Source organism: Oncorhynchus clarkii, chromosome 10 (assembly GCF_045791955.1).
Source record: "Oncorhynchus clarkii lewisi isolate Uvic-CL-2024 chromosome 10, UVic_Ocla_1.0, whole genome shotgun sequence".
NCBI lineage: Eukaryota > Metazoa > Chordata > Actinopteri > Salmoniformes > Salmonidae > Oncorhynchus > Oncorhynchus clarkii.
The window spans coordinates 42,756,814-42,770,245 of record NC_092156.1 but is presented as its reverse complement, the minus strand read 5'-3'; the positions used below and the strand labels follow the sequence as shown (position 1 = coordinate 42,770,245).

Below are 13,432 nucleotides of genomic sequence, written 5' to 3'. Positions count from 1 at the left end.
TCCCATTCTATCCATTTGAAAGGCGTTTCTCCTTTGAATGTAGTCTTGGTTTGAGAGATGGTTGAGAACATATTTTGGGTTCTGGAAAAGTCATCTGCTTAGCACTCACAGAACTCCCATGGGAAAAGTCCTGTGCAACGTCATTACTTTCACAGCAGCTATTATCATCGCCATGTACATGTATCATCGCCATGTATGATTTGAGCACAACATATTTTACCTTAACACTTTAATTCTGAGTATTTTGTCATTTGTATTACACTGGGCTGAACTACACTGCAATGTATTTTGTAAGAAGTTACTTTTGAGAGCTGTAATATGTATTTTCTAAATACAAAATACTTTTCTATACCATTTTTTTTTATAGCGGTTCACAATGTTGTAGCCCCCTCTCCCCCTGAATTGGTATCAGAAGTCTGATGGCACTATGGTGTGATAAGCGCATCTGCTAAATGAACTAAATATAATTGTAAATGTAAAAATGGACAATTGCAAAGCATGCTGAGTATTATTATAATGAGCTCCGCCCGACACAAGGATAATAATAATACCCAGTGTGCTTTGCAGTTCCGTTTGACATGTTCATTTTCATAAATACATTTACATTTTGGTCATTTAGCAGACACTCTTATCCAGAGTGACTTACAGTCAGTGTATTCAACTAAGGTAGATAAACAACAACATATCACAGTTATAGCAAGTCAAATGTTTCTGTAATCGTTACTGAGAATGTTATTGCTCTTCGGGCCAGCTACTTGCAAATATATTTCTGTATTTGAAAATACAAAATACATGTATTTTAATTAAATACATAAAAAAAATCTAAGTATTTTGTAGTTTATTTTGATACATTGATCTTTATGGTATTTTGAAAATGTATTATGCAATTGTATTTTTATTTTATTTTTGCCCATCCCTGTACACACAAATAAAACCAAATATAAAGAATGGGAATGACAACATGGAAACGAGTATCTTAAAAAATAAGTTGTCTTTTTCTAAATGGGGCCTCAAACTTGTATCATAATCCCATGGAGAGAAAAAAAACAACACGAACAGGCACAAGGGTCAAAGCTTTCATCAGAAAACATCAATTTTTAACTGAAAAGTCAAGAATATTTACTATAGATAGAACATGGTTGAATAAATTAACCAATGAATGCCTTATTATACAAATGAACTGTTATCTATATTAGACTTCAGTCTGAGGTAATGGTGTCCGAATACTATGACAGAGGCTAACCACTGTAAGCCAATACATGACAATGTACATAGAGAATATTTTATAATGCTGCATCAGTCATATTATGATTACATTTCATCCATGCTTTAGAGATTTTACCAACGCTGACCATGTCCACCGGTGACCATGGGCTGTACGAGGAGGGAGAGAAGGGGGAGCTTCCGCACACAGGCCCAAACCATATGGACACCAGTGTGCTTGTGTGTGTGTGTGTGTGTGTGTGTGTGTGTGTGTGTGTGTGTGTGTGTGTGTGTGTGTGTGTGTGTTTGTGTGTGCCAAAAGCTTTATCTTAAAGATGTGGGTATTCAAAAAGGCACACGGCTTCTTTCTCTTTGAGCATACTCAGCCTGTTAAAACAATAAAAGTCACTGGACTGGAAAATGCACAGGCAGGCCCATAGGACACAAAAGCAATTCCAGATGATATTGCGTTGGGTCTGTTGAGATTCAGCGCTAGCAGAAGGGCAGACACTGAGGATTATTAATGATGTTCCAATGGAACTGTACAGGCTGCCCCTGGCTATAAGAGCCCACCATAGCGAGAATAAGCCAATGGCTCTCCTTGCTGCATTCTGACACAATTCAGAGTGAATGGTGTGCGTGTGTGTGTGTGTGTGTGTGTGTGTGTGTGTGTGTGTGTGTGTGTGTGTGTGTGTGTGTGTGTGTGTGTGTGTGTGTGTGTGTGATGCACCAGGACCTGATCCTCTGTAATGAGCTAACAAACACATGCTCCCCCTTATCATGTCAGAGTGAAGAGAAAGCATATCCAAAACACCATCCGGCTATTCTATCAAAGAAACATATAATCAGGAAACAACAAATGAGCATTTATAGTTTGACTATGTACATACAAATCTAAGAGAATGTTTGTCTTTGACCTATTGAGACTTGCAAATATCAAAATGAAGTCCAAAACAATGATACAATAACACGTCGTGGATCTCTTGGCCTCCTGCCACCTCAGCCTAATAGTTTGTCGGGGAGACTCTAATTGTGGGTGGTGGACCTGGGGGAGAGGATGGCGCGCGGCTTGCTGTTGATGTACGTGGCCCAATAGACCAGGTTGAAGATGAAGAACAGCACTGGGAAGATGATGCGTGAGATCTTGTCCACTCTGCTGACGCGGTTGTAGGACTTTATGGCTTCAACGTATGAGTCGTCCATTTTAGGGACCTTGTGGCTGTGGTGGTGGTGGTGGTGTGTAGCTCTGGTGGCACTCCTTGAGACGGTGGTTAAACCTGGGTCCTTTACCACGTTGATGGTGTAGGTAGTTCCGACAATGTTGAATGTGTTATTGGCCTTTTTGGAAAGGGAGGCAGATTCTCTTCTCTGTAAAGAGAAGAGAAACTGCGAGAATCAGGGCTGGATCATTAAACCTAACAAAGGCCTTGTTTTCAAAATGGCAACATTACCTCAGACTGTTTTGACTGGGGGTGCAATGATGCTCAAGATGCATGATGGGAACATAATAACATCCATATTTTGCACCATTGGGAGCTAAGCTGAAAGAACTCAAGGCCCTAGTGTAGGGATCGGGGCTGTCACCCTACCAGCCAGGGTCATAGAACATTACGCATCTACGCTCCAATAAGTGGCAAATCACATGAGACTCCCTGACAAAATATGCATATATCACAGTGAGAATAGGAACACCCCAGGGCATGGCCTACACAGGTCAGAGGTTTATGGGCAATATTATGGTTTCATTTCAGAGAGGCTTGTTATTTTCTGAACCACTGAAAGAAATGGGGCAGAGCAGAGTAGTGGGCAGGGTTTGTCTAGGCTGGTGGCACTGGAGAATTAGAGGTAGGATAAGAGCAGAGCAGGATGAATCAATGCACCTGTAAACATACCTGACAAACTACCCTCTGAGGACTGGGGCTGTACTGTATATAGGCCATAGATTAGGAATGAAGCCAAAAGGGATATAAAACAGATGGGCTGGGAACAGTTTTAGGTCTCAAAATCCTACCTCAGGAAATTCTTAGATCATTTTTCATATGTCAGAAATATACCTACAGCAGAGACATTCATATGCTGTATTACATTAGTATGGCCAGGCTTGCATCAACAAGGTGTTGATTCATGTATTAATAGGGCAAATGGGATATAACAACCAGGGTTCTATGATGTATTTTTGTCTTAAACCACAACATCAAGGAGAACTGGCCAATCCAATTGGATAAGCAGGCCAGTCAGGGGGGCTAACACAGGGGTTAATGGTTTGGTTTGCTGTCTGTCTGTCTGTCTGTCTGTCTGTCTGTCTGTCTGTGTCTGCCTGTCTGTGTCTGCCTGTCTGTGTCTGCCTGTCTGTCTGCCTGTCTGTCTGTCTGTCTGTGATCCTGCCTGGGCTGGGCCAGGGCTCTATTTGCCTGGGCTGGGCCAGGGCTCTGTTTGCCGGGCTGGGCCAGGGCTCTATTGGCCCAGGCTGGGCCAGGGCTCTGTTTTCCAAAGCTGGACCAGGTGTCTGTTTGCCAGGGCTGGGCCAGAGATCTGTTTGCCCAGGCTGGGCCAGGGCTCTGTTTGCCAGTGCTGGGCCAGGGCTGGGCCAGGGTTCTGTTTTCCCGGGCTGGGCCAGGGCTCTGTTTGCCAGTGCTGGGCCAGGGCTGGGCCAGGGCTCTGTTTGCCCGGGCTGGGCCAGGGCTCTGTTTCCCCGGGCTGGGCCAGGGCTCTGTTTGCCCAGGCTGGGCATGCACTCTGGCTCTATCTCATGCCAATATCAGTGGAGAGGGAGTCTTTTAGTGGTGACGACTGCTGCCCCCTGGACGCCCTGAGGCTTTCACAGGGTATTGATTCCTCCTGATCCAACAACACCCCGGGCCCCTTATATCACAGCTTAGATCAGCATGAGTAAGGGATAACTATTAACAAGCGTCTCATGACCTTTACCACAGCTACCTAAGCTCATTTATCCCCGGCATCAGGTCTGCTCTCAGCCTACCACCCTGACATACAAGGCCCTGCTAGTGCACACCTGCCAATCAGCTTAGTGGCGAGGGACTCCATAACATCATTTTGAGTTACGTAGTTTGAGATACAGGCAGAGGCAACCATAGTATGGGGCTTTGTTTAGAAAGTAATGTTCTTCAAAACATTGTGTGCCACTATACACAAGAGTACACCAAAATTGCTTGAGGGCAGACAAACTTTGTGTGATTATATTAATGCTTTCGGCTAGCTTGGGGCATGAAGTCTCCTTAGTGTGTTTGTGTGTGTGTATATATGAGTGCCCCTTGGCCCTGAGTGGGGAGTGTCGGGAGACATTGCCTGTGCATTTGTGTGTGTATGTGAGTGTGTGAGGGTGTTTGTGTACAAGGCTGAAAGTGTCTTGATGTGAGTGTATGCAGGGGTAACAGAGTCGGTTGGGTCTTACAGTGTCTCTCTGTGTCTGTGTTCGGAGAGCAGGTTCCTTATGGGTTATGGCTAAGAGTACCAATACATGTCTCTGTGCTCTGTGTGTGTACTGTACGTGTCTGTACGTGCAGCCTTTGTGCTTGGGTGTGACAGCACATCTAGGGGCTATAAGTGTGTCCCAGTGTGTGTGTGAGTGTGTGACAAATGTTTTTGGAGTTAGAGTAGACGTGTGTGCATGGACATGGCTTGGGGGAAAAGTGTCTATCTGTGTGTGTCCGTGTTTGCATGTGCGTGTGTGAGAGTACAGTATACCGTAGGTGTATGTATCTGTGTGTGTATTTGTGTGTGTCCGCGCAGGTGGCCTGGCTTGCTGGGAACGATGACAGCTGTAGAGGTGGCTGGTCCCCACATAGACCTGACTGCAGCACAGCCTCATCACTGCAGTGTGTGTTACAGTCTGTCTGTCAGCCAGCATTAATTAAACATGCTTTCAAATCCCTAATCAAGGTCAGCTCTGCTTCTCCCCTGCGCTAATGCCCAAAATGTTATCATGTCATGGAAATCCAACCCAATATATGTTTTGTAATTCAATGAGTCAATAATCACAGAAAGCTGACTAACTTGTCTGTGCCTGTACCCGTGACTATCACGCCCTGGGTCTCCAGTGGCGAGGAGAAGAGAGGAGAGAGAAACCTCATTAGATTGCATGAATGGTGCTGCTGCTACTGCCGACCAGGCCCACATGGCTGGCATGTCTAACAGGACACATCGGACTAAAAAGGGCAACATTGAGAGTCAGAGGAGCTCCACAGCCACTGAGGTAAATTACCTAACATCGACCATCCTCTGGCTCCTCACTCCCCGCTTCAACTGAGACACAGCCTCTCACAGCCTCTCAGAGGCTCTCCTCAGGGCCCCATGCCAATAGGGTCACCATCTGGCCCCATCAGGAGAAGGCTGCAGCCACAGCCTCTGATGAACAGGGGTGCTACTCCCAACAGGACACTCAGCCAAGAGTCCTTCCACTCTCTCTGAGGAACGGCCTTTTGATTACACTCACTTCATACACACATCTTCCCCTGTGAAGCTCTTAAACGAGGATCAAGAATAGAGTTTCATCCAGCAGCTCTCCTGAAGCTTTTATTAGTGAGGGATTGTGATGGGTGTGCTATTGCTCCCCGAGTGACCCCTACCCTCACGTATTCATCACCGCAAACTGCCTGCTCAGCACAGCCCAGAGAACACAGGACAGACATCCTGCTGCTGCTGCCTTTAAGACAAAGCAACAAAGACACATCTTCCTCCACTTACTGCATTGTAATTCACATAACCATCTGTCGCTCAGTGACTGCAGAAAGGTTTCATGTCAGCAATACGCCATGGTGTCTATCATCCAGTCAACTTACAAAGAACTTAAGAGTGTTAAACTGATGGTTGTGAGTCCTTTATACTCCGCATATTATAAAATGGATTTGTGACACTGTAAACGTCTGTTGCAGTGACTGAAAGCCTGAGATATTTCTACTAATATTGACTTGGGTTGACAGAAGCACATTAAATAGTAGACTTTAGACTTGTCAATCGAGTCTCAGATATTCCACTTTAAAAACTTCCCAGGAGTTCACCACTTACTTTTAAAGGGATATTCCGGGATTTTGGCAAGAGTCAGATGAACAAATGGATACCATTTTCATGTCTCTGCATCCAGTATGAACAAAGTTAGAGGTAGTTTCAGGAGCCAATACTATCTAGCATTAGCGCAATGACAGGAAGGCTTTGGTATCTACTAGCATGCTAGCAGTTACCAGAGTTCCAGTCATTGCACTAACGGCAGTTAGCAATTGGGCTACGCTAGTTCTCAACTTCCTTGAAACTGCTCACAGAGACAAAAAAATGGGGAAGTAGATAAAGGGCTTTATTGCCAAAATCCTGAAATATCCCTTTAATATCCTAACAGCTGTTCACATGAAACACATCACCTGATTGCACCCAAACTTTCCTAACTTTTCTAGCATCAAAATGCCTCCTAGCATTTTTGCGGACCCTGAGTGCCAAAATCACAATGTTTAATGAGATCCTCATATAACCCCATGCCTTAATTATCACTATCTCGCACTGTCTCTCACTGTCTCTCTCAGTGTGTCTGTGTGTGTGAGGTACACTGGGGTTTATGTGCTGTACGTGTCTCTGTGTATGAGATACAGTGTGTCTATGTATGATACACACTGTTTTAATTTGTACAGTGCATTCAGAAAGTATTCAGACCCCGTTACTTTTTCAACATTTTGTTACCTTACAGCCATATTCTAAAATTGATTAAATTGTTTTTTCTTCTTTTCATCAATCCACACACAATACCCCATAATGACAAAGCAAAAACAGGTTTGTAGAATTTTTTGCAAATGTATAAAAAAAATCTAAGTATTCAGACCCTTTACTCAGTACTTTGTTGAAGCACCTTTGGCAGTGATTACAGCCTCGAGTCTTCTTGGGTATGACGCTACAAGCTTGGCACACCTGTATTTGGGGAGTTTCTCTCATGTCAGTTTGGATGGGGAGCGTCGCTGCACAGCTATTTTCAGGTCTCTCCAGAGATCAATCGGGTTCAAGTCCGGGCTCTGGCTGGGCCAATCATAGAATTTTAGAGACTTGTCTTGGCTCTGTGCTTAGGGTTGTTGTCCTGTTGGAAGGTGAACCTTCGCCCCAGTCTGAGGTCCTGTGTGCCCTGGAGCAGGTTTTCATCAAGGATCTCTGTACTTTGCTCTGTTCATATTTTCCTCGATCCTGACTAGTCTCCCGGTCCCTGCCACTGAAAAACATCCCCACAGCATGATACTGCCACCACCATGCTTCACTGTACTGATGGTGTCAGGTTTACTCCAAACGTGATGCTGGGCATTAAGGCCAAAGAGTTCAATCTTGGTTTCATCAGACCAGAGAATCTTGTTTCTCATGATCTGAGAGTCCTTTAGGTGCCTTTTGGCAAACTCCAAGCAGGCTGTCATGTGCCTTTCAATGAGGAGTGGCTTCCTTCTGGCCACTCTACCATAAAGGCCTGATTAGTGGAGTGCTGCAAAGATGGTTTTCCTTCTGGAAGGTTCTCCCATCTCCACAGAGGACCTCTGTGTCCAGGAACAGGGTTGTTAATGAATAAATAAAGTATCTCTTTACAGATTACCCAGGGCTGCCTTCGCCAGGAGGCTGGGATAGAACCTTCTTTCAGTGTTTCTCCTCATTCCCACTACAAAACAATATGAGAGCTCTGACCAGCTTCCCTCGTCGTATCTCTGAGCAATTAGCTCCGAATACGCTCATTTTTCAGGAGGTTATCGGTAGAGGATAGATAGAGAGCATATAATCTAGAATGAGCAAAACGCCACTCCACTCTAGAGAGGGAGAGAGTGAGAGAGAGAGCAACCCGAGGAGCGAGCCAAGCAGGAGACAAATACACTATCTAGCAGATTAATGAGGATGAAGACAGTTGTGATTAGCTACTTCTCCACAACAACAGCAAAGCACACAAAGAGGGAGCAGGGCTTTTATGGGATGTGGGAGCTGTTACATTATCCTGTTTTAACCTTTGAAGTACTGAAACTACCTCCATGTACTGTAGGTATACCATAGCTACAGAACTCACCCTCATCTCCTGGGCCTCCTTCTTGCCGTCCCATGCCCAGCTGCGCTTGGTGAAGTAGTTAACTGTGGCAAACTCTATCAGGGCGGAGAAGACAAAGGCATAGCATACTGCCATGAACCAGTCCATAGCTGTAGCATAGGCCACCTTGGGCAGGGAGTTCCTGGCACTGATACTCAGGGTTGTCATGGTCAGAACTGTTGTGACCCCTGGGGACAGAAAATAAGAGATGCAAAAGGAAAGAGAGAGTGTATTAATTGACAAACATACTTTGTACACACACACGTGCAGTACACACAGACCCAATTGGGCTGAACAACAGTAAACATAACTGTGTGTCATGGAAAGAAAGAGCATCATCCTTGAACATTCAGTACATGGGGTCACAGGGTGTCCTGACATACTTCAGAAAGTATTCATACCCCTTGACTTATTCCACATTTTTGTTGTAATAGCTGCATCCACTAATTTGAAGGGGTGTCCACATACTTTTGAATATATAGTGTATATTTAAAAGCAAGGGCAATGCTTTTAAAGATGGTTTTGGAGAGTGGCTTGTACACCTCTCCAGGTCTCGCACGCACTGTGAAATTTGGTGGAGGATCGGTGATGACACCCCCCACGTAGCTTCAGCAAGGCTGGAATCAGGCAGATTTGTCTTTGTGAAGGATGCATGAATCAAGCCACGTACAAGGTTGTCCTGGAAGAAAACTTGCTTCCTTCTGTTCTGACAATGTTCCCCAACTCTGAGGAGTGTTTTTCCCAGCAGGACAATGCTCCATACCACACAGCCAGGTCAATAAAGATGTGGATGGAGGACCACTAGATCGAGACTCTGTCATGGACAGCCCAATCTCCAGACCTGAACCCCATTGAAAACTTCTGGAATGTGATCAAGAGGAAGATGGATGGTCACAATCCATCAAACAAAGCAGAGCTGCTTACATTTTTGCTCAGGAGTGGCATAAAGTCACCAACATCAATGTGAAAGACTGGTGGAGAACATGCCAAGACGCATGAAAGCTGTGATTGATAAATCAGGGTTATTCCAACAAATATTGATTTCTGAACTCTTCCTAAGTTAAAACATGAGTATTGTTTTTTTTTAAATGAATATGAACTTTTGTATTATTATCTTTGCATTATTCGAGGTCTGACAACACTGCATCTTTTTGGTTATTTTGGCCAGTGGTCATTTTCTGCAAATAAATGCTCTAAATGACAATATTTTTATTTGGAATTTGGGAGAAATGTTGTCAGTAGTATATAGAATAAAATAAATGTTCTAATTTTACCCGAACACATACCTATAAGTAGTAAAACCAGAGAAACTAATTATTTAGCATTTTTCCAGAGCTGTATATATGTATTTTTACATTTTTATTTCAGGGCTGTAGCCACATTTTTACAGTTCTCCATAGGTATATCCTTAAAAAAATAATAAAAACCTGATTGTAAAAATGTTTTTATTCCCAATTCAGATAGCAGAGTTAGTGTTTCAGATGCAGCTACAATCTAACCTCTCCATCCCTGGCTCCAGGGCTGCCTAACATCTGTCCATGCCCTCTACTACACCACCTCCCTAAGTCTCACAGAGCCACGGATTGGAGTCGCCCCACAGGAGAGCTCCGCTGAGCTTGTCTGACGATACACTGTAATCCCTGTATTGATACAGTGCAGGCGGCTAGGCAGTCCCCTGCCATCTGTCTGCAGAAACATGGAACAGCCACTTCATAGGTGGAAGAGGAGCCATGGGTGGATAGGAGAGAGAAGGGACTGCTCTGGAACAGATGCAGCAGCCTGGCAGAGTGGTGCTGCACTTGATATGGAAACCCTGCTGGCTGATCACCTCATGGAAATGTGAGGAGCGCACACTGTGAACTGCAGCTGGAAAGGGATGCCAACTACCACAATGTCCATGATGGTGGGTAGGGGAGAAGCCTACCATAGGCTGTAGGTGTTAAGTAATTGGACAGACCTCCTCCATTGACCACATCCATTGTGTTGGAGGCTGTATTGACCACCTCCATCATGTCTGACAGTGTGACACAGCCATCATATCCACAATGAGATTTAATTGAACTTTCCTGGCATTGTTTGACACTTAAAAGCTTTGAGGAAAAATCCCCTGCCACCACGGATGTCATTACACAGGCAATCAAAATGTTGAAACAGAAACACTGAGACCAAGACACTGATTAGATTTGTCCATCTAGACCAGCAGCTAGAAGACATAGCACAGAAACATTCCAAAATGTGGCTGTGCAATACTCTTACTGTGTGTCAGGCCCAATGTAGACTTGAATTACAATACAGGAAAAGATTTTAGAGGATAAATCAATTGCTGTGTGAAATGTGAATCTTTTATAGGTCATTGTGCCCACTGGCCTTTGTATTCTACGTCTCCGGGAATTTAAAGAACGAAATGAGAGGAGAGCAGAGAATGGGTGTCCATCAAAGCCGATATAAGCAATCATTCCACTTCAGCTGTTCCCACTTGTCGCATCTGTTAGAAGAAAATATAGGCTCAGAAAATGGACATTGCGCAGTTGAAGAGGTCAACTCATTTCCCCACCTCCTAAATAAGAAACGTGAACTTATGGTCTTACTGTTGATTTATGCAGAAGATATAACTAGCCCCATTACTATGTTTGTTAGGTGGCTACATTTAAAAACTGTTATAGATCGGTAGGATTGAGACTGCCCTGAATTGCTTATACTTAATGTGCATTGTCAATGAGTAAAATATGGAATCATTTAATATTAGTCAGTGCTAAAGTTGAAGAAAATATTGACAATTGGCAAATCCAATCTCCCCATATTAAAAAAGATCAGGCAATTAAAAAATATCAATGGACCAATGTCCATCGTCACTGGAGATTGTATTGTGTCCACTGTGTAATACGTCCGCTCAAACCATAAATCATACATTACACTTGGGTGAAGGAGAAAATTGCAAACGGGATTTTCCACAAAAAAATATCAGGTCATTTCAGCCAGATTCTCCAACCAGGCCACCCGCTAGGGAACAAATTATTGATTAAATATCATCTTTCGAACAGTGCCCGGGAGCCGCTCATACTCATAAATGTAGGTTGGAGAATTGGCTGCTCTTCATACGAGACAAGTCACCAGTTTTTCCTAAAACATTTAGACAGTTTTAAAGCCCCGTGGATGGCTCAGAGAGCAGAAGGTTATCAGAGGCTGGTTGTGAAAAGCAGTCAAAGTGACTGTCCAGTCAGGGAGGATAGTCTCAATCTGAAACCTCCTCCCAGCTAACAGCAGGACCCCTGTTTACCTGGACCAGTCCTGTGCCCTGAGGCCATTCTCACTTTCATTAACTCCACACCTGTCCTTTAAACAATTTTGTGCCTTTGTACACTTCCATTACAAGTGAGAGTTTGCTCATATTGAGTAGACAACAAACACACATACTGCTGTGTTTGGGGAATGATTCCCAATGACCTTGGCCCTTGTTTCAACTGAACCTCCATTAGAAAACACATGAGATGTTGTTCTTGAAAGGGTTGACAGACTAACAGCTTCTTACTGTGCCTTTTCTTGGCAATGAAAGGCCTTTGTTTTACAAGGAAGTCAGTCATAGAGCTGAGGTGAAGGCCCCTCCTTCATGAGAGGAATATGGGACTGTGAGAATGGAGAATCCCGAGGCGAGGGGACTGTGACAGAGAAATTTACCAGATCATTTTCACATGGCTGTAAGTATGTGAACTCCTCTTTTTTTCACCTTACATGCAAAGCAAATCAAAGCAAATCATAGTGGCTAGCCAGTGTATTTCTCCACTGTGCTTCACTGCATGCCCTGCCCTGCTCTGATCTCAAACACTAATTAGCTGCCAAACGGAGGCCTGCTCTTACTGCAGGGGGAGGCACTTTGGGTTGCCATGACACAGTCCTCATGGCAGGCTGAGAGGTGAAGTCGTGGGTCTCCATAAACGAGGAGAGAGAGGAGGGGGAACAATGTGCTGCACGCTCTGATTTTGGAGTGTGGGGTCAACTGATTAGAAGAAACATATGCTGGCTGACCTCTTTACATGAAAGGCACTAGGTAGTGAGATTCATGTTTTTCAATGACTCCATTTGTCCAATTAGTCATGTTTCCAGAACGGTTAGTCACAGTTTAAAGAGCTAGTGGCTGGGTGTCATCCACAAGATCAGCTGTGGTGAAACCTGTCAAATATCAAAGCTGTATGATTGACACACAGATACATTTGTAGGTGTGTTAGTGACTCATGTTTGTGTGGGTCTGTGCATTAAAGTTGCATATGCTAGCTGTAACAACAAACAAAATGTCTTTGCCAATTCTTCTGCATAATTTGAAGTCAAACGGTTATACTACTAGCCTACAATAATACAGTATGTGTCAGCAGACCATAATATACTTCATTTTCTTGGTGTTTCTTGAGCTTCAGTTACCGTTTGAAAGTTTTAGGCCTAGATTGGGAAATGTTTTCTCCAACTGGAGGTTTGACTGTTTTCATTATTTACCTCGACATTGCTTTGGAGGGCTGAGCACAACTTTTCTGTTACTGTCATTTCCCCGAAGCGTGAATAGGCTGCCATTTATTTCTAGTCTACCAACTCAATTTGTCAGAGCTCATGTTTCATTCTGCTCCATCAGAGAGGAAGCAGGATCTCACCCTTCCTAAGTCTCCATAGCGATGTTGGCAGGATCAGCTGTGCTTTGCACCTGATACGTCTGCCCCACAAAAAGTGTTGACAAAGCCAGACACCTTGCCAAAGTTAGCAAGAGCTCAATAAGCAATAATGTCTTAAAACTTGGCTGGCTTAAATTTTCTGCAAGGCATGTTCAATATTCCGACGCGAGAGATGCAACTGCAACATTTCTTTGTATCACTCCGTCCCTGGAGGTGAACAGCCTCACTTTCTCCAAGTTAATTCCTTTCCAAGTTTGCTGGCGCTAATCTGTAATTAATTAGGTGGTTTTGCGGTGGCCAAGTTAATTACAGGTCAATCCTGTGATCCAAGAACAGTTTTAAACCCAAATGAATCACTGTCCAAGACTCAACAGAGCCAACATGGGCACCAAGCTGTTTTTTACACTTCGCTGTGTGAATCACAACTTCTCAAAGATGAACTTTTTCTACCCTCCCCTGGCACGCCAATTTACTGAATGCATCTGATGATGTGAACAAAAGCAGCTCCACAAATGCGTAAGCTGCC

General features: G+C 44.0%; 1 protein-coding gene across 2 annotated transcripts in view; it reads right to left on the bottom strand.

The window, feature by feature from the left end:
• Positions 1-354: 354 nt before the first annotated feature.
• Positions 355-13,432, bottom strand: part of LOC139419565 (gamma-aminobutyric acid receptor subunit alpha-3-like) — an 86,178-nt gene continuing 73,100 nt past the window's right edge. The window contains exons 6-7 of one of the 2 annotated variants that reach the window (XM_071169536.1): positions 8,234-8,439; positions 355-2,571 (exon numbers count right to left, since the gene is read on the bottom strand). In XM_071169536.1, the coding sequence (XP_071025637.1) occupies positions 2,230-2,571; positions 8,234-8,439 (548 nt within the window). In that variant the 3' untranslated portion in view covers positions 355-2,229. Of the gene's footprint in view, positions 2,590-8,233; positions 8,440-13,432 lie in introns of both variants that reach the window. The other variant, XM_071169535.1, reaches the window with a different exon arrangement.